At 39.1% G+C, this 21,627-nt stretch overlaps 1 protein-coding gene across 1 annotated transcript in view; it reads left to right on the top strand.

The window, feature by feature from the left end:
• PPFIBP2 (PPFIA binding protein 2) overlaps positions 1-21,627 on the top strand; it is a 104,447-nt gene that overhangs the window by 10,089 nt on the left and 72,731 nt on the right. Inside the window, exon 2 of the mRNA XM_063118420.1 lies at positions 1,430-1,644. Within this exon, the coding sequence (XP_062974490.1) occupies positions 1,430-1,644 (215 nt within the window). The remainder of the gene's footprint in view (positions 1-1,429; positions 1,645-21,627) is intronic.

Raw genomic sequence — 21,627 nt, 5'->3', positions numbered from 1 at the left:
AAAATGGCAGCTGCCACTCTAGTCCAGCTGGCAGAACTTGCAATGGCTGATGGGATACCAGCAGGAGGACTGAGGGTAAGTAGAAAGGGTGGGGATGTATCAGTCAAACACACGGTTGACTAACAGTCAACTTGACTGTGTCTTAATCCACATCACAGTTGATTATAATCATGTCGTGTGGGGAGTACCCCCTCGATATTCAACCGTGGAATTGACTATTAATCCACCATTGACTATTGTGTTGTCCAAACGCAGCCACTCTCTCTTCTACATGCCCCATCACATCTGAGAAAAATGCCTGCCCAGGTCCTCTGCACATGCCAGGAAACATGGTGATGGTGGTTGTGGGGTAGTAGGTGGAAATTACAACTAAGATGCTGGCTATTAGTCATATTTTACAGCCCCTGGCTTTAAAGGGGGACTTAAACAAATTCTTTGAGGATATGTCTCTCAGTGGCTCCTGGTTACGTTATCTATATCTTCCAGGTTCAGAAGCTCTATGCTTTTGAACATGAGTGGGAAAGGGCTGGGGTGATCATATTTTGCTTATGGCTTTCCATAGGAATCTGGTTGGCCACTGTGGGAAACAAGATGCTGGGGAGCCTTTGATCTCATCCAGGAGGGCTCTTCTTGTTTTCTTAAATCGTGGTGCCTTGCTTCTAAATATAGCTTCTGTACCACCTCCATTTAATTCTAAGGAGTGTTTTGGATCACTCACAGTTTAAATGAATGGAAGCTTTACAGAAGCAATGTTTGTTAGGACGCACCAAAAAAGGCCTCAGTGATAAAGCAATAGCCAAGTGTGTGTGAAAAAGTTGGAGGATTTATTATATTAAATTGGACTATTAGAAACATCTTACATTTTTATGATGATTTATCCTTACATTTTTTGCAAAATTGTCAAATCTTTAAATGACGCTTTCTTTGTCCTTGAAAAGATAGTGACATCTAATGGTAGGTGGGGACAATTGCAGGTAGCTGAATTGGTGTTTTATAAAAAATTTATTACTCCTCCCAATTGAAAGTATCTTTAGCATATCCTATATTTATTGGTTCATTATGATCAGACTAATGAAAATATATTGAAAATATGTTATGATTAGACTAATGAAAGTATATTGTTAACTTGGAGGGAAGAAATGTGCAAATGAAGTAAACAAACTCCTTTAGCCAGGTATTTCTGTATGTATTTGAGTAACGTTTCTAGAAAAATCATGAAAATTGGTAGCTTTTGTTTTAGTAATTTACTTTATTTGGTCCATTTTCATGTCTTGTTAGGTTTCTTAGATTTTTAATCTGTTTTAATGGGTGATCATTGCATTGCTTCTTGACATTTATTTAGAATGAATGGGACCAATGTTTCCTTCCCCTGCCTCCATGCATTATTGTTCTATGGGTTTTTCTTTAGCTCTGTTTGTCTTTCTTTTAGGTACCAAAGCAGCTGCAGAATATACAAATGGTGTCTATGACATGGTATCACCTGCTCAGTCAATGTATTTTGGCACACTCCAAATCCTGCACCTATTGGAAGATTTGAAGATGGCATTAGAAATGCTCAAAGATCCCCAAGAGAAAGAAGCTTTGCGGAATCAGATACCTGGGACTACGGCAGCTTGTATACATGACTGGCTGGAGGAAAATCTGGTAAGAACAAGAAGAAACAATTCTCTCCATATAGTATGGGAGGAGTATTGATTCCTGCATTGGCTTTGTGTAGGTATAATTCGGAGTGGAGCACTGTTCAGCAGCTTCTCCGCTCTGATTTTTGGAGAGGTTCCCTTGCTCTGGTTCATTGGATTGTTACTCTTCTCATAGGGAAGAGCATACACACACATACAATTTCTCCCCATTAAAGCAAATGGTCAGGGAAAGCAGCAGATTTCTATTTTTATAAACCGAAGATGCATCAGCAAAGTAAAGGATAAAAGCTCCCTCCATAAATGTGCAGGGGTGAATTAATGCAGAATCAGAGAAGTTAGAACAGGGTGTAAATGGTCATAAATAAACCCACAGCTGGATAAGGCTGTAATCATGTAGCCACTTTCCCGGAAGTAAACCCTAATGAAATCCAAGGGGCTTACTTTTGAGGAGACATGCACAGGATTGCACTTTGGAAGGCAGAGATATATAGCTAACCCAAAAGAGTTGTGGCGGGGGAGAGATAAATATGTAAGTAGCCACGAAAAGGTCTGAGAACAGAAAACAGAAATAAGACCGGAGTAGGGGGGGGGGAGTGAGAAAGGACAGGATGGAGGGTGAAAAGAATGAAAGACGGCATGGTAAAAAAAGAAAACAAGAGAAATTAAAAGAAGGGAAAAGAGAAAAAGAAAAAGTATAAAGGCAAAACGATGTTATATGCAGGCTATCCATTATCTAAAAGCCTGCTCTTATTTGTCCAGTTGTGCCTCAGTTTTCTCCCTACAACCCCCCCCCCAAAAAAAGATGTAGAAATCTACACACACAGCTGGCTTTTCTTTCAAGGCTCCTGTTTTAATTTTTTTTTAAAAAAAAAAGATGGCACCGATGTCTATTTTCTCCTTTTCTCTTTCTTTTCACTTCTGTCTTTTCTTTGTTTTAGGAAGCAATGGGGATAGGATGGTGTGTGTGTGTGTGTGTGTGTGTGTGTGTGTGTGTGTGTGTGTGTGTGTACGTGTGTGTATGGGGGGAATGTTTTGAGGGGACTTTTTAAAAAAAAAAAAAAAAAAACACCTAAAAGTCAAGGGATGAATGATCTACTTCAACCTTGACATGGATAAAGTCCTACTTAAGAGCTACCATGGTGCCAAGTTTCATCTCTTTATCTTTAAAAATAACAGAGCTGTAAGCATTTTTGTTAATTTCCATAGACTATAATGGAGTGGTTATCCGAAAACAGATTGAAGCCCCAACCTGGCTCCTCTCCGCTCCGCAGGTATCTGATGGTTTTTTAACCGTCCGTGATCCATTCCGCTAGATCAGAGCTCCAACTGATCTCCGAACAACCTCCAGATTTTAGGAGTTGAGCACACAGCCCAAGTGTATGTTCTTTGGAATATAAGAAGCAGCCAGATAACCAGCATGGAGGAGTTGTTCTGTACAGGTGATACTAGCCTTCAGGAGGGCACATAGTGCAGTGGTTTCTGGGTTCAATCTCTGGTAGCTCCAGTTAATGAATTCCAGGTAACAGGACTGGGAAAGAGAGAGAGCACACTAGACTTGATAGGAACAAATCTTTTAGTTTTGTACTTGGGATGACTGCAATCACATAGAAAGTGTATGGTGGGCTGTTGTGATTTCAAGAGCAAAAGAGGAGTGTGTGCATTTGATTTCAGGAAGGTGAGGAGTGTGGAATCATCCCTTTCCCACCTCTTTTTTCCTTACTTACAATATCAGATCCCAGTTGAAGGGGAAATGACGTTGGGGTACAGACTGTGGGGAAATAAGCCATGGGGGTGTGATGAGATTTTTGCTCTCCTCATCTGTGTGCTCCATTTACTCTTAAAATTAAAACCATCTCCCCACTTTCTGTGTGATTGCAGCAGATCTGGGTTTAACTTGAAACACTTAGATCTGCTTTTGTCGTGGCCAGTTTGGCTTGAAGACTTAAAAAAAACAGTCTAGGGATGGACGAATTTGTCAAGCTCAATTTTGTGCAAGTTCCCATTTTTCTACTGCTGAATCCATTCTGTCCTGTTTCTGCATCTAATTGAGAGAGAGAAACCGTGCACATTTTTCAAAATATATGCATTTTTGTGCACACTTGTTCAAATGTATGCATTTTGGAAGCAATTTGTGTATTAAAAGCAGATCTGAAGGTTGCTTTGATTCAAAAGTAAAAGGGACAGAATAAAGTGTTTTCGTGTACATTTCCCCATATATATGCATTTTTAGTACAACCTGCTTCAAATGTGTATGTATTTTCGAATGCAATTGTCTTTGCGAACTACAATGCAAACTTTTAAAAAGTACAGATTTCAACAATTCACTTTACTCCAGTTCATTTTTATGTCCAGGAAGTGTAAATTAGGTAAGTTTGCATTGAAATGCAAACAAGTTTCTCGCCCATCCCTAGTTGCCACTCAGAGCAGATAGACAATTCGATGGACTGGTGGTTTGAATAAGATATAGACAGCATCCTGGTCTTGACAAATGACAGCTTTTCAGAATTTGGGTATGTAGATGAAGTAATGCCAGATATGAAGAAGGTGATAGTAAAACAACAACAGCAAAAAGGCTATGTGAGAGAGGAGTTTTATTATTTTATTGACTGTCATTGTTCAGGAAAGAGTCCTTAGAATGCAGGCGATACTTTGTTGACTTACAAGTTAATGTGTGCTTCCACTTTGGAACAAGTTAATGTGTACTAACACTTTGGAACACTTTCAGTCTGTTTGTTAGCAAAGTGACCTGGCTTCAAATTGCATGCCTCAAGGTATTGTATCACAATTAGGAACTTAACACTGAGAACAAACATTTTTATTTGTTTATTTATTTACTTATTTATTCACTACATTTCTAAACTGTGCAAACTCTCTTTTTTATTTAACTTTGATATCTTTGAATGGGTTTACTATTTCTTCAACTTAGCTATTACTAATCAAAGGTCCACCAGCTGCAGTTGGACAGTTTAACTAAAGAAAAGAGCCTCTGCACTTGTTGTGGTCATCTTAGAATTTGCCATAAAATACATGTTTAGGAATATACATGTTCTAAAATAGTATTTACCTTATAACTAGCCCTGAACTATAAATTTAAGAGTCTTCGATTCTGAGTTTTGTTCCATTCTTCCTCTGTAGTAGGCAGGATATTAATTATGCCCATAGAGGTAGGAAAGTGGAATTATTCTGTTTGACATTTGACTTTGTTGTTCTGTAATAGTTTTGCAAATAAATGAATGTATTCTCAGCTAGTACTTCCCTGAACAGGAAATTGACCAATATTGAGAAACCACATTTTTTCCTAATTGATATTTGTCATACTTCTTTTATTCTCTCATTAGCTGTATTGATTTCAGTAAAGAGCCCAAGCAGTGCATGTTTGCAAATATATGCTTGAGCTTACTTGCATTGTCTCTATTAGCAAATATTTTAAAATAAAAATCCTACCACTACAGCACAATGGATTAGCTCAATAGGTTCGTTTCAATAGGAGAAGGGAACCTTAGGATCTAACCCAATGGGATGTGCAGGATATTAAAAGCCTAATATTGCAACGAATTCTTTTTATTAAAGGGGTGTGTAGCCTTTACCTGTTTGAAGATAGGCAGGTGAATATAAATGCTAGAATGAATAAACTTGCTTATTACACTATCCTCAACAGCACTTCCTTAGGATCTTTTCCAGATGAAAAGCTCTGACAGAATATTGGATCTTCTCTAGTTCTATTGTATTGGCATCTCTGAAGAGAGGTGTGGGGTTTGTTTTTGTTGTTTTGAAGTATCAGCAGCCCTAAGCATTCTATAGTACACCTGACAAGTAACTACACTACTGGCCACAAAGAGAGGAGACACCACTAACTTTGCAGTCATGGGGCATGGTTAGATGGAGCGATATCACAGGGATCGGGCCGGGATCGCCCTTGTGCGTTCATATGACGCATAGGGGATCCCAGGAGTAGGGAGGGATGATCCCTCCCTTGGCCCAGGATATCGCCCTACCCTTTAAGCCCACTTTTTCCATGGTCTCAGGATGATCCCAAGACCGCGGAATGTGTGGCCGGGCATCTCGCGAGTAACCGCAAGGAGCCTGGACCCAGGCACTGAGCTCCTCAGGAGCTCTGTGCCCATCAGGGGTGGGATAGGGCAGCGGGGAGGTTTTTTTAAAAAAAACAACACACTTACATTTTGCATTCAAGCACTCGTGTGCTCTTTCTCCTTTAAAAAAAAAACACCAAAATGGCGGGTTCAACATCCTCTTCTTCCTGGGACGTCACGCGCTGCATGTAGATAGAGGGGGAGATCTCGTGATAACCATATTGCAAGATCCTCCCCCCCTCCCCCATATCACGCTAGACCCGGTAGGTCTAGTCATGGCCACAGAGAGAACTTAGTTTCAGTGTCACCTTTTAAAATCTGTACTTTTAGAGCAGTAACTTCTGGGCTGTGTTTCTTAACGGGTCTTTCAGTAAGATTGGTTAGTGCCGGGCTAGCTTCCCTGATAGAGATTTCCAGTTTTCTCCTGCAGTGCTTGCAATGTTGGTACATTATAGGCCACATTCTTGGTTCACATGCAGTATCATAACTGAACTGAGAGCACTGCCTTAGAGAATGTGTTCCAGAATTCTTTGCATTGCATTAGTTAACGTTAACGTTATTAAAAATGGTTTGCTCCCGAAAGGGGAATAAGAGATTACTAGTTAAATATTTCCACCTAACATTTTGCTGATGTTACTTTTACCATCATCTTCAACTTCATACTACAAAAATGAATTATTATGTAACATGATGGGCACATTTTTGGGGGAAGTTAATAAAAGTTTTTCTGTGCAATAGTTTAAAGTACTCTGTAATATGTTGCCCAGATGTTCTCCATCAATCAGATTTCTAGTGTCTAGTTCTAGAGCTTTAAAAACGAACAAACAAACTTACTTGGAATTCAGTGTTGGTGTTTATGATGTTTTCTCTCCCAGATGTTATTATATATCCATTCAACTATCAAGTGTTGTGAGGAGAGCAGAAAAAGACTTGCACCAGAGGCTTTGTAATATCTCTAGTACCTTTCACCTGTAGGTCATTAGTTCAAATGTGGATACAAATTTCCAGTGACTTAAAACCTTTGCAGCCTGTTTAGTTAGTAAGTGATCTGCAGAACTGGACACCAAAGTTTCTAGTTGCATTCCTAGTATTGCATTACAGGTCTTTAAAGCCCAAACAATCTGATTAACAGCTCTTTGTTCATCTTAGTTAGAAATACTATGCACACAAGTTTGTAACTTTAGCAAATATCACAATTGTAATCATTGATTATAGTGTTAATGCTGTAAGATAGATGGTACAACTATGGGTCTGCTATTGATACATTTGGCTATAATGCCCTCACTCTTCTTTCGAGTTCAATAATCTTTGATTGATTTGTCTCTAAAAAGAGCTGATTGAGTGTAGAAAGGCTGTGAGGACTAATTATGTAGTATTATGCCCCTCTGACACAAATCCCTTCAACCGATGTGAAGTATGCTTTGATTAAAGATCCTTATTAAAACAAATTCAAAGGAAGTCCAACGACAAGGTTTGGTTAATTAAGCATTTCTTATCCATTTGTACTTGTCCCTGTTCTTTAAAAAAGAAAAGAAATTATTGGATTGGGGACTGTTAGTTGAACTTAGTTTCCCTTGAGATCTATGGCTAAAGTCATGACTGAATTATCCTATTGATTTCAGTGGCATCTGAGTTTAACTAACTGTCTGGATTCATCCCATTGTTGTCAGAACAATGTTTCTTTAACTTGTGTACAAATCCCTTTCTTCCCCTTGTGCCAGCAACAATGCCCTGTGAGTGGAATGGCACTTATAGGACTCTGGATCCAAATAGCAGATCTTAAAGAGTGTCGCCTACAGTTTTCCCAAAGTCATTTGTGCGGTTGACAACCAATGACAATCTGCTGAGTAAGCATGTTTGGCTTTCCTGGAATCTCATGGATTATATAGTTTAGACTGTATTGTAAGCTGAATGCATTTTAAGTCTGAAAAACAATAAGACGTCTTGAGATTTCTAGACAAACACCATTATAGCCCACAAAAAGGCCCAGTTTAGAAATAATTTTGTATCTTGGTGGCTGCCCCCTTCTCTTCACATGCCAGAAGGACAAAAAGAGAGGCCTGTTAAAAAATTATCTTAAGCCCAAAATAGCCGCTGACTGAGTTCCCACTGGAACAACAAACTGTCTCCCTTTAGACAATTGCCTTGTGGGTGGATTTAGGCACACCCAGGGCTCTAGACAGAAATTTATGCTGTTCCCATTTCAGGGCTGTGCTATCTGAATGAATACACACAGGGGCTCCATACAAAAGCTAGGACAGTAACATGGATTTATATAGCTGAAGCAGTGGCATCATTAATGTTTCAGTGCTGTAGAATAAGCGCGCTCTTTGGTATGTTTAGGTAAGTCAGAACTCACATGTGAAAAAATTGATGAGGTGTATACTTAATTATCTTTAAGTGGGGTAACAATATCATATAATCCTGTAATTATATTATAAAGTCTCATCCAATCAATTAGACTTTAGTTGTACTCAAGGTCTCATGGTTTGGGGGCCCAATGCAGCATGAGGCTGTACAGCTGTACTTGGATAGGTGTTACATTAAACTATTGTATCCATTTTTAGTACTTGTGTGGGTGTGGGTGTTTTATACCATAAATGCTCTTACCTTACAAACAGCAATACTCAAATTGTAATCACTGTTGGTGATTAACTGTAGGGTGGACTGAAGGTAGATCAGAAGGTACTGGTCTCCAGATGATTTGCAGTAGATCACTAAGAATTTCTGATTGACAGTTGTTCAGCAATAGCAAGTTAGGCTGTTGAAATGAAGAGGGCTTAGGTGGAAATCACGAATGGATATTTATATGGAAGGACTGTGACCTTATATCTGGTACGGAACAAATTGACATACACTCAGATATGCCCTGTTTCTTAATTCTAAGTGTATGTCCAGCCATTTTCCAAACCATTATCTTGCATTTGGCTCCAGCTTGTAGTTTGGGGGGTTCTGGGGTGGGGGGAATCCAAAGTGGATCCCGCAAACCTGAAGTCTTCCTACCTATAACTTACTGATGTTGGATAGAATGACATAATTATTTGCTAAATATTTCAACAGTGAGGCATCACAAAGTGGGTAGTAATTTGACAATTTGGCTCTGTTAACTTGGAACCCCCCAACCTAGAATCTTTCCCAAACATATGCCAAAGTTTTGTGCTAGTTTTGTGCCGTTTTGTGCCGCAAATCCCGAGTTTTGTGCCGCCCCAAGAAGCCGGGATGTGGTCTGGTGAATGAGAAAAATTTCACATTCTCTGATCCACTCCAAACTGGTGCTAAAAATTAGTGCTAGTTTTGTGCCGTTTTGTGCCACATCCTAAAGTGTGAAAACGACATGCCCTTAGGTGTGGTCTGGTGGATGAGAAAAATTTCACGTTCACAAAACGGCACAAAACTCAGGGTTTGTGGCACAAAATGGCACAAAACTAGCACAAAACTTTGGCACCAGTTTGGAGTGGATCTGAGAACATGAAAGTTTTCTCATCCACCAGACCACACCTAAGGGCATGTCATTTTCACACTTTAGGATGCGGCACAAAATTCGGGGTTTGTGGCACAAAACGGCACAAAACTAGCACTAATTTTTGGCACCAGTTTGGAGTGGATCTGAGAATGTGAAATTTTTCTCATCCACCAGACCACACCTAAGGGTATGTTGTTCCCGGTCTTCCAGGGGCGGCACAAAACTCGGGGTTTGCGGCTCAAAACGGCACAAAACTAGCACAAAACTTTGGCACCGGTTTGGAGGTTCTATGACAAAGTTCATTTTTTGGTGTGTTAACTATGAACCCCCGCTTGAAGTATCAATACTCAGCTGTTGGTGGCGGCACAAAACTTGGCGTTTGCGGCACAAAACTAGCACAAAACTTTGGCATATGTTTGGAAAAGATTCTAGGTTGGGTGGTTCCAAGTTAACAGAGCCTAGTAATTTCAGTATTAAACATTAACCACTAAATAATTCCTAAGCTATAATATTTAGTTACAGTTCATTTCTCTAATTTAAAATTTTGCAATTTTTTTTGGTGTCCTAATAAGTAACTTATGGCTACTGCAGTTACTAAAAAAAATTATTTAAATATGCCATACATTATACAATTTTTGCAACATGAAAAAAGAGTTTTCATGATGCTACAATTTGCTGAGTAAATGCGAGAACTGAGGGCTTTTATTCCCAAAGAGTATAAAGGAGTATAAAGAGTATAAAGGCAATATCTGTTAGTTTTCTTCCCTTAGTAGTAAAGCCCAAGAGGGAAATCTTTTGGTCAAAACCTAATTTTATATTATAGGAATTATGTTGCACCATCAGCAGGAATTATGCAGCAATGGAAAGAACTGACTTAGTAGATTTCAGCCTTCACACTTAAACAAGAAGAGCTTTGGGGAGCGAAGAGGGAAATGATTCTGAGAAATTAAAATACAGAGACAAATATAGCCAAAACTATGTTTATAAAAGCAATGTATTGCATTTTTAGTGGTGTATTTCAACCCCTCACCCCAAAGTGTGTTGAGACTTCTTTCATATTTTAATATCTGGTTGTTCTTTCTAGAGAAATTAAAGGCGCTGTGCTGAAATTAAAGGCTGTTTATGTGCTGCATCTACTTTCGGTTTTGTCACAGACTTGAGATCCAAGAACTGCATGAGGGTTTTGTAGGTGGCACTGTGGTATAGCAGAATAGCACAAATACACATGTGGAAACGTGTATTTCTTCCAGCATCAGAAATAATCCCCCATTTTTCCTGCTCTAAAAAAAAACACCTCACCAAAAGTGCAATTTGAAAACCAAAGCAAAACTGGAGGCTCACAACCTGTAGAGTAGGGAATGACAAGCACACCATAAATGCCTTGTGTAGGAAAGCTCTTCGTTATTTTGTTCTGCTTGAAAGTCATATCTTTGCTCCTTCAAAATTTTCTTCTACTGCATAATGTTGTTTGCATAATGTTCTTGGTAGTGGGGTGTGTACACTGTAAGTTTAAAAAAACTAAGAATGCAGTGAAGGAATTTTAATAGCACTAAACTATCAAAATGTCTTAAATATCTTCTCTCACTACTAGATAAATCAGTCTTTTTAGCTTCCTTGCATCTAAGGTTTTGCTCTTGGGCATATCAACCCTTTTAATTATCTTGAAGCTTCAATTCCATAAACTTGCTATTGACATAATATGATACATGGCTTTAATTTTAGAAATGTTGATGCTGGCTTGTGTTCCACTTTCTTAAAGACAGCACAATGGAATACACTAAGAGGCTGTTACGGAAAGCATAGCTAAGAAGGAACATTCAGGTCAAAATTTAGAGTTAGTGCAAGTACATGTAATGGTATATACCTTCCCAACCTTTGCCTCAACATCGTGTACTTTCCTGGAAAGATCCATTCCTGGAAATATTTCTGATATTAAAATGAACTGTGTAATTATGTGATAGGGTTAGGCCTCATCTTGAGTATTGAGTCCAGTTCTGGGCACCACACTTCAAGAAGGATGCAGACAAGTGGGAGCGTGTTCAGAGAGTAACGAGGATGATCAGGGGTCTGGAAACAAAGGAGAGACTGAAAGAACTGTGCATGTTTAGCTTGGAGAAAAGAAGATTGAGGAGAGACATGATAGCACTCTTCAAATACTTGAAAGGTTGTCACACAGAGGAGGGCCAGGATCTCTTCTCAGTCCTCCCAGAGTGCAGGACACGGAATAACAGGCTCAAGTTAAAGGAAGCCAGATTCCAGATGGACATCAGGAAAAACTTCCTGACCGTTAGAGCAGTACGACAATGGAATCAGTTACGTAGGGAGGTTGTGGGCTCTCCCACACTAGAGTCATTCAAGAGGCAGCTGGACAACCATCTGTCAGGGATGCTTTAGGGTGGATTCCTGCATTGAGCAGGGGGTTGGATTCGATGGCCTTAGAGGCCCCTTCTATCTCTGCTATTCTATGAAGTCAAGGATTGCTGAGCCTCTAGTTCCTTCCTCCACTTTCTGTAGGAGAAAGTTATCAGCCACACATGTCAAGAATTTCTTGGAAGGGACACTTTTGGTAGAATTTGTCTCCCATTTCAAAGGAGGCAAGGGGACAGAGTTCACTGGCCAAATCCCAATGCCTTACTTCCCAAAGGCAGTAATATATACTTATTATATATTAAGTATATAATAAGTATATTATTATATACTCTAAGTATAAGTATATACTTAGAGTTGTTTCCAATGCAATGCTGTGGCTAATGTTCACACAAGTAGTCTACAGATGTGAGCAATGTAATACTAGAGCTGTGAAAAGGAACTCCACTAGTTCCTTTGTCCACTTACATCAATAAAGTTTTTTTTTAAAAAAAATCTGTTTTAGTTGCCCACTGGTATGGGCAATTAAAACAAAAAGCTGTTCAGAGCTATATCTGTTCAGAGCTTTAATACTTGACGTTACAGCATTCTGGAATGGTTCTTTTTCAAGTGAGCCACTTAATGTTTCAACATCTTAAGCATCAGGACTCAGGAAAACTTTGGTCAAATGCCACCTTTGGACTTAACAAATACTAGCCAAATACCAAACATAAAGTCTACTGTAGCATACCCCTTAGAACAGATTGGCATTAGCTACTAATGCTGTTAGTAATAGGCAAATGAATTGTCTGATCATTGTTCATAAATTTCCTGTACGGTATCATGTAATTACACTTCTTCTTTAGCCAACCTGTTGAGCAGAAAAATTCAAATCTAGGCAATCACATTAACTTTTCCATTTTTCAGTCAGAAATATATCTTACTATGTAATGCTTCCCTGCTAGTTGGGATAAACTTAAGAACTGAATAAAATTTAGAACATGCTTTTAGTTAAGAGGTGTAAGGACCACAGTTTGGCTTCTTACCATAAGTAAATGATTGAGAACCTCCAACATACCTTGCAGTTTCCTTATGGGCTATGAACTTAGCTGAAACAATATTTAAGAATTGCCAAGAATGTGCCAGTGTCTGCAAATGAACGAGAAACTGTTTTCTTTTTGAGCACCACTGACTTTCCTCCCACCTACTCAGCCAAAAGCAAGAGCCAGTTACTGCTACGGGTGCTGGAAAGTCCTAATGGTGTGAAAGCCATGGTGTTCAGTGACATGTGAATGAGAGAGTTGCTAAAATCTACTGCACCTGCTAGAAGAATTTTGTTTTTCATTCAGGATATGCTGCCTCAGCCTGGTTTAATCATGGTGGCTTGGAAAGGAAAAAGGAAGAAAGGACAAATCTTGCAATTAGAACTTCATATGAATTTGAAATATGACTTAGTTCATAAGTAGTGAAACATGAGAAGTTATATTTCCAGTTGATGGTATTAGTATGTTTTATGCAAATGTAGGAAGTATTAACAATATCGCACAGTTGGAATAATTCTTGCAGATTTCTAATAGTGGTCTTGCATTGTTCTCCACCCTGAGCTCATTAGAGAGAGGTTGAGATAAAAATGTAATAAGCAAATGAGCTTAGTTGTTCACCAGTCATTGAATGACTAAGCCCAGGTCACATGTCACAATGAGTGAGGGCTTATAATTTACAAATATTCTATTACTCCTACTGCAAGCACACTGCCTGTAAACAATAAACCACCCTGATGTGTGAACCAGGCTATTGGCATTGTGTATCTGTCCGGTCTAACCAGTGTCCTTTGTTGACTCACATTTAAGACAAAGATCACTTTGCTTTTCCACAGGTTTGGTTTGATTACGTTTTTGCCATGTATACTTATATTCTTTCATCATGAATATCAGGAAGGCATACATAGGATTCCAAGGTGTTTTCTATGGTGTGTGAAACAGATGCCTTTACCGAGTACCAGTTTCTGGACTCAATTTGCCAAGTTGGTCCTAAACTCTAAAGCTTTATTCTCTGCGTCCAGAGTATCTTAGGGAATGCCTTCTTCCATATTAGCCTGTCCTGACTCACCACTTATGACTTGCTTAGATAAAGCTCTCCTCTGTCCAGGTTAGCTGTCACAAGATTCAAGGTGTTTTCTATTGGAGAATCCATTCAGTGGTACTTGTTTCTTAAGGAGAGTCATCAGGTTAGCATTCTTCTGGTTCTTAAAGGGAAAGACTTCCTTATTCTACTAGACATTTGGAGATAAATATTGTGTTAGATTTTATTTTACTATATTTGCTTTTCTTCTAGTTGAATCTTGTTTATTACATTGTTCATTGCTGATATTTTATTGAATTTATTATAGGGTGGGTTTTGATGTTCTGGTTATTTTTATATTTTTACTTTCAACTGTCTGGGGAGCTCTGTTAGAGCAGAATGGTGCTGTACACATTTTAAAAGCCACTACAAGCAAGAAACAAAAGGAGTAGCAGCAAAACATCTAAAATGCTATGAAGACGTTTTTTAATCTATATACGTAAGGAAAGGGAGAGATTTTATTCTGTTAGTTTTGTAAACTCAAGGGTTAATTCTTGAAATTATGTTCCAGGAAGTTGTAGTCGCTCTGTGCAGTGACGGTTTACTTTTATTTTCTGACATGGAGAGATAGCAAGCCCTACACTTCTAAACAAAAGTGAAATATTAAATCAACATACCAAGCAAGGAAAGACTGCTCCGTTTTCATTGGAGTTCCTCACTCGTAAGTAAGTAAAGGCAATTAATAAATGCAATTAACTGTGTTTCATAATTGAGAATACCAAAAGAAATGAATGGAGCCAGGAGGAAGATGGCTTTATTAAAATATTTCACTCATATAGCTCCTCTTTAGACAACACTCACACCGTCCAATTAGTTAAATAAATGGAACAGTGCTTTAACATTTTGTTTAAACTTACTTTTCTTGACATTACATGGGGCCAAAGCTCAAACATGACATAAAACTGAGATGCAGGTAGCAGGCAGCATGTGACTCAATGGAATGCACTTCGTCAACATTCCTAACCGATAGGATACTGACAGGAGTGCCAGATAAAAGCCTCTGAATTTCTAATTTCCTTTTTGGCTAAGAAGCAGAACAACAACAAATTCACTGAAATCTGGAAGGAGTCACTCAACCAGATATAGGTATGTCAGATCTTTTAAAATGCTGTTTTGACAGAAGAATTACTGTTCACGTGACTAAATGTTTCGGCTGGCAAATGGGATAGCACAGGTCTCCCTTATGACTTCACAGTCATTTTGCCAGTTTTCTAGCGGAGGACTTATTTCTGGATAGAGCAAGTTCGGCTTAAATGGCATGTGTAAATATGGTCAGGCAATAGGAGAATACTAGGCCAATCAAACAACCACTGCTTTAAAAACTGTATTATTTATGTGCAGGGTATATGAAGTACAATTAGTCCCAGGAGAGAACTGAAATTGAACTAGATTTCCTCCAGTGGTTTAAATTAAACAATACACATCTTTTAAAATGAGGAGCTTAGCAGCTGATATAACTTGTCAGGAACCTATGTTCATCTAAAAATTATACCATCAAATAGATATTCAGTTCTTTCATCCTCTTGACAACAGTGTGGTTGTTCAACATGTGTATGGTTTGAATTCCTATGACCTGCACAGATCCCCCACCTTCCATATTCCAGACTTGGACTTAGGGAGAGAATGGCAGCGGGACTTAAGGTCATGTACTTTCTCCTTGCCCCCTTTCCATACCTCAATCAAATGGAAGATCCTGCATTTTTTAGAATGTGGCATCCTCTTGACTCTCTGAAATATAACAAACAAATGAGAAGATGGCGGGAGGTATAGAAGAAGAGTGTGAAGCTGAGGCTACTTCTAGTCTTTGCTCTGTGAACAAACTTGAGGAAAGGGGGAAATATCTTAACAGGTCCATAGATTTTAAGTGAGACACACCTTAACTGGATATTCAGGTGCCTTCAAAATTTGCATTCCTCTCACCCATAGAAGGTGGTATCAGGAGTGGGTCATGAAAGAAGACTTATCTTGACAATCTGCCAGAATAGATGGCCTCCAGGCTAGAAACTCATTTTGTTGTTTCAGCTCATTGAAATAGAAAGCAATATGTGTGGTCTCAGGGAGATAATTTTTTGTGACCCTGTGCAGGCTTTCCACTGAGGCTTATGTTTGTATATACTGTTAAGAAAGAGCCATGCTATTCCATACCAACATACCCGCAATATACACACACTTAGATCTTTTCCACCTATTGTTGCTGTTAAAAATATTTGTTTACTGAGGTGAAGCCTCCTCAAGGCAGTTTGCAATTATAAAACAATAAAACAACTTACTATCCCATTGCTCTCTGCTAATTGACTATTTTGAATGTTCCCTCCCAACTAAAATAGCAGCTCTGGGTGGGAAGCAATTTTCCTCGGGATATCACTTAAGGGGAAAAGGATTTTTGAAAAATAAAGTCTGCCTCCCCACCTCTCCCATGGTCGACCTGATTGGGTCCTGCTGCAGCTGCTATTTAAAGTAGAAAATTAAGCACAAAGCAAACTGCATATTTAACAATTGGCCATGCTGGCTCAAAATTATGGGGGTTGTAGTCCAACAACAACTGGGGACCCAAGGTTGGGAAAGGCTAGATATTGAGATAGATGGACCAATGAATACAGTTCTCCTGCTACAAAATTACCTGAGGATTTCAAAGTTTCTTTAGCTTTATTGCAAATAGCACAACAAGCATGTAATTTTGGAGTGTAACCCACTGTTAGTTGTGAAATATGCTCAATTATAATTTTTCCTACTAAAGTTTTACCATATGATGATGAATGAATCAAAAGCCAAGGTCGCAGCATTACATAGAGAAGGAAAGGGGCACAGCCAGAACCATGATTAGGAACCCACCTGGAGTATTACTTTGATGGTACTCTCATGTGACTATAACAAGCCTCAGGCGTTGCCATGCAGTGCAGTTTCAGCAGCAATGAATGGAAAAATGTTGAGTTACATATTTCTGATACGTTAACATTGCCCCATTACAAAACTGCTTATGGAATACTTGGCTTCAGGCAGGGGGTTGTCCTAAAATATTTGTGCCTTTGTGAGAACAGAGTAGCTAGCAATTCTCAAACAGCAGGACTTATTTTTAGGTTTAGTACCAGCCTGAAATAAACTGGGAAGCTGAGGAGCGTTCCGATAAACACAGAGTAAAACAGAGACAGGAAATAGAGGGTCTTGGGGTAATGAGTTCCAGCCACGCTTGAAACAGAAAGCTAGGGAAGGCATTACTTGAAAATAGTTTCTCTATGACAGCCTAGCAATTTTTAGCTTGTTATTTTACCATTAAAAGGGAACACTCTCACTGCAGATTTCAACTGCGCTACAGAAGCTTCCTTTTTCTCTCTCTCTCCCTGAAACCATCTGGCGTTATGCATCTTTTGAAGCCTTTAGAATGATATTACTGCCTGTTGATGACTGATCTCCACTTAAAAAAAAACAGATGCTCTGGGTTAGGGAGGTGGGGGAATGCAGTCAGAAGTTTATACCGTTGTGTATATACACCCGGTCAACGAGTTTAGAATAAGCCTGAAGGACCATTTTAAAGTCAAATATGTACAGACATTCAGCTTGCTAGAGGTGGGGGAAGACAAGGTGGGGGCGGGAGGAAGAGCAAGAAAGTTTGTGGTCTCTCCAGAACAAAGCTGTGATTGCTCTGAACCCAGGAAATATAATTGCTGAGATGGGCCCGAAGCATGGATAGTGAGATTGATATTTACAAGCACTTCACGTGGCTAAAGAGGGTAAGTGACTCTTTGCAGTTCTATTGCTTAACAAGTTTAAGGGTAGAGAAAACAGAACACATGAGATTTTCCACCTCTGTGGGGGAAATTATGGCGTATTCCGCAGACTGAAACTAGTGGTCTGCGAGGAAGGGGACTGGGGAAATAACCAATAATTCTTTGTCTTTATAAAGAAGCAAATATAAAAGCATTTTGAGCAAAATGATTAAAGCATTATTTTAAGTTGGCATTAAAATAGAACTGCTCATATTGGATCCTACTTTACAACTAATGGTAAAATAAAATGCCTATGTGCTATTTAACTTTGCTAGCTAATTAACCCTTTCCTTGCTTTTTTAACTTTTGCACAGATATAGTGTAGTTGTGTACTTTTAAATCTTAGACAAGATTCAGTTACAGACCCATCAATAAGCAAACTAGCCTGAGAATTCTGATATTTAAATAATGTAATCCAATTTTCTCCAATAGGATTAAAATAAATTGCTCCCAGTTCAATTTGCATGTGGATCATAGTGATCATCTTAATTTTGTAGTGATTAATCTGAACACAGTATTCGTTATCTTAATTGTATTTTATCTATATTGAAGCTAGGGGTGGTGAGGAATCTTAAAGTAATAATATATAATAAAGAATTACCTCTTATTTTTGAATATTTTTTTTTTAAAAAAAGGTTTCTGTATGACAACCCTTAAAGTTGCAGTACAAATGCACTTCACACAGAATATTTTTTCACAGTGCTATTTAATCTGAATAATACAAGGTAGAATTCACAAATACCTTTGTGTACTCAGGAAAAGATAAAATATTCTTGGCAATGTTCAGTATTATTAATCTATGGCTCTGTTATTGACTGGAGGTTGAAAGAGCTGGGATTCAGGTAGTTGTGTTTTGTGTTAAGGAAAGTTACTGTTTCATGGTACAATATTGTACATGTTTATTCAGAAATAAATCCCATTGCGTTTAGTGGGGTTTACTCCCAGGTAAATGGGTATAGGATTGCATCCCCAGGTCATCCAAAAGGACAGGTAGTGGTATTTGTTAATATTATACTTTCAACGGATATGCCTATGAATGATAAAATAATACACATTATTTGTTTAGCAACTCCGATTTTAGCTCCTAATTAGTGTGTTAGACTCCATACTTATATATCAAGTCTTTGCAAAAATGAATGATGAATCAGATGTATAGTAGTTGGAACATGTAGCGTTTGTTTTAAATGGAGCTCAATAGTGCACGTTGGTTCTCTTCACATAGAAACAGTTGTGCCCAAGAAGCAATTTCCAGAAAGCCAATCTGTGATTGCCAACTAATTTTCTGGTTTCCTATGGCAAAAAGGACACTGACACTGTGTAACATTCTTGTGAGATAACTCATTCTCAAAAACGTGGGTGTAATTGGCATAGATTCTCTGGTCTTATTCTGAGGAAATCGAAGTGAAGAAATTTCAGTAGTTGTGGGTAGTTTGTTTTTATGCAGAGTTTTTTTTTAAAAAAAAGACAAATATTGGTTCTAAAGAATTGGGATGGTGTGGGGTAAGAAGAGTACTTGCGTTGTGGGGCAGTGGTGTATGAAATGAAGAAGCACAGTAAGAGAATGCCAGGCACTTCTGAACTCCTCCCAGGGAAATATCTTGATTTCCATTGTGCTCACAAGCTCCTTTGATAAGTAATTAAAGATTTGCAGAAAGCAGTACACTGAATTCTTTCTTATACCACATGATCCCATTGCTGTTGCATGCTTGGGCACCAACTGTGTTAGTAAGCTGATGCTCTTTGGCTGGTAATAAAAGCCCTGCTTCCACCACCAGAGCAAGGAGGGAGGAGAGAAAGGAATTAAATTGGACTTCCATCAATTCTTAGTGGCATTTGCCAAAGTGGGCTCTAATTTCACTGAGAGGACACAGGGAAATGAAGTGGGCATAATATCAGTTTTGATATTGCAAGTTCCAACTGCATAGTTGTTTTTGCTGTATAAATTAATGGCGAGTTTGAATTACTCCTGTGAGTCTGGAATAAAAGAATAAATATAAAATTGCTAAAGTTTGTGGCTGATGGAATGATTCAGCTGTCCAAACCTTAGAAAATGCTAATGGATCAAATAGCACATAGCTGCTTTACTTAAACTAGTTGAAATTGTCATGCAAGATTTCATAGATCTCATTCAAACAAATGTCTACATCAAAACAGCCTTCTCCTGAAACCATTCCCAGCTGCAAGGAGGCTAGTTCAAAGGGCAATGCCCAGAGAGGCCCGGTGTACTGACCGTGTAGCAGTCTGCTGGAGGGACAAATAACCTGGTGGGAATCTACACTGGTGTTATTCTAACGCTTTGAATGGGTTACTGTGACGCATAGCGTCACGTGACTCTGGGTCTCCAACGTTGTAAATGAGTCATACTTACAGGTTCTCTTTCTTAGTTCCAGCGTGGCTGCAGATTCATGTGCCTTGTCCTACCAGTAATTCTCCTCTCGCAACCCAGAGCTGCTGAGTTTGTTCCGCCCACTTCCTGTTCTCCTTCCTTCGCCCCGTTTGCTATCTTATCTGCTACAGCAGATAAATCACACCAGCCTTATACTGTGCTGTCACTGACAATTGTATGCAAAGGACTCAGAAGTTTTCCACCTTAGAATCTGCTTTTATTGTGAAGTACTCCCATGTATCCTGCCTTAAAATTTGAATCAAGTTGGGTCATCGGTTGATTTTTTATGATTTTTAAAAAAACATTTCCCCCCTCTTTGCAAAGGAGCTGTAGCTCCCTGCAGGAAAATTAACAAGGGTCCAAAGCCCAAAACTCATGACCTGCAGGGCTTAAATGCGGCTGCTGCTAAAACTTTTCAATTTGGTCTCCCATCCAAATTCTGACCAGACCCAACCCTGCTTAGCTTCAGCAAAGTGGCTGGCTCTTGTGCATTCAGGCAATTCCCTGAGACTTGTGTTAAGATGTTTTGGGAGGGAGGGATTTGTGTGTGCTTATGACTTACCCTGCACTGCTAGCTAGGAATGAGGCAGGCAGTGGGCGGAGCAAACCCAGCAACGAAAGGGTTTAACAATGTGCCCTGCAGTAACGTTACAGCTACAGAAAACCGATACAGAGAACCACGTTAGAAAGGGACACTAGCAACGTTATAAGACTAGTGTAGATCCGGCCCTGAACCAAAACAAACAACCTCTTCTTTTAGAAAGCACGCACAGTTAAAATAATCATTTTTCCCTTATCAAGAAGGCCTTGGTTACAGACAGAAGAGGGTTTGGTAATGTGTGTCCCCTCATTTAATGTGATACAAATTGGCCCTAAAGGGCACTTCCTTATTTGTTTAATTGTGTGCACATTGCATTTCCTTATATCTTTCCTTATATCTCTTTTCCATCTGATTAATAAGCCATGATTTGGCACTGAGAAAACCTAGTAGTTACCTGCCTCACTTCATTGCGTGGAAGCACTCAGAGCAGGAGCACCAAATATTTCTTTGGATCTGGTGGGAAGAAGCTTTTGCTGTCATAGGCTTGCCTTGCGTCCCAACCCAGCCCACCAAAATACCACTGAGGGCCACATGCCTTCTTCCTTTCACCCTACGCACTCTGTGTGAAGGACGGTAACATAGATCTCCCCGCATGGAGTTATTACAGCTACCAGGTCCTTATTTGGGGAACTTTGAAACAAACCAGTACTAGAAGCTGCAGTGTCCCACGCAAGTTCAACTGTACCCTGCTGTGCTCTGTTGTGTATGCATGTATTATACAGAAATTCCTGGAATTCCCTTAAATATACAATCATTGCTGTGAAGTGATTATCTTGGTGACAGTAAGACCAAAGAGGAGAATTATTCCATTGAGTTGTCCACAAAAATCAAATGTTTTATTCAACTGAAGTATAGACCACAGTTTTCCTCTTGATATCAGATATGTACTGTAAAGTGTAGGCAGGTGCTCTCTCGCTTGCTCCCTCTCACTCTCCTTGTCCTTCTCTGGTCTTTTCAAATGTGAGTAAATATTATTAACCAATTCCAGAGCCTGCAAAATCCTCTGTGAGGATGAGCTACTGAACAAATAGTTGGATGACCACATTCTGTTGGCTCTGCTCCGTTTCCATCTGCCAGTTCTCATTAAAAGAAAGTTAGAATACACTGAACATGTCTCAAGTTTGCTACACTTTTCTGCACAAGCAGTTGCTTTTATTGTGACATAGATTTATTCAGTATTCCAGATGGAATATAATGGCTTCACATAAACGAAGC

The sequence above is a fragment of the Elgaria multicarinata genome, chromosome 2 (assembly GCF_023053635.1).
Source record: "Elgaria multicarinata webbii isolate HBS135686 ecotype San Diego chromosome 2, rElgMul1.1.pri, whole genome shotgun sequence".
Lineage (NCBI taxonomy): Eukaryota > Metazoa > Chordata > Lepidosauria > Squamata > Anguidae > Elgaria > Elgaria multicarinata.
Note: the sequence above shows the minus strand (reverse complement) of the source record. Positions and strands in the feature narration are given on the sequence as shown.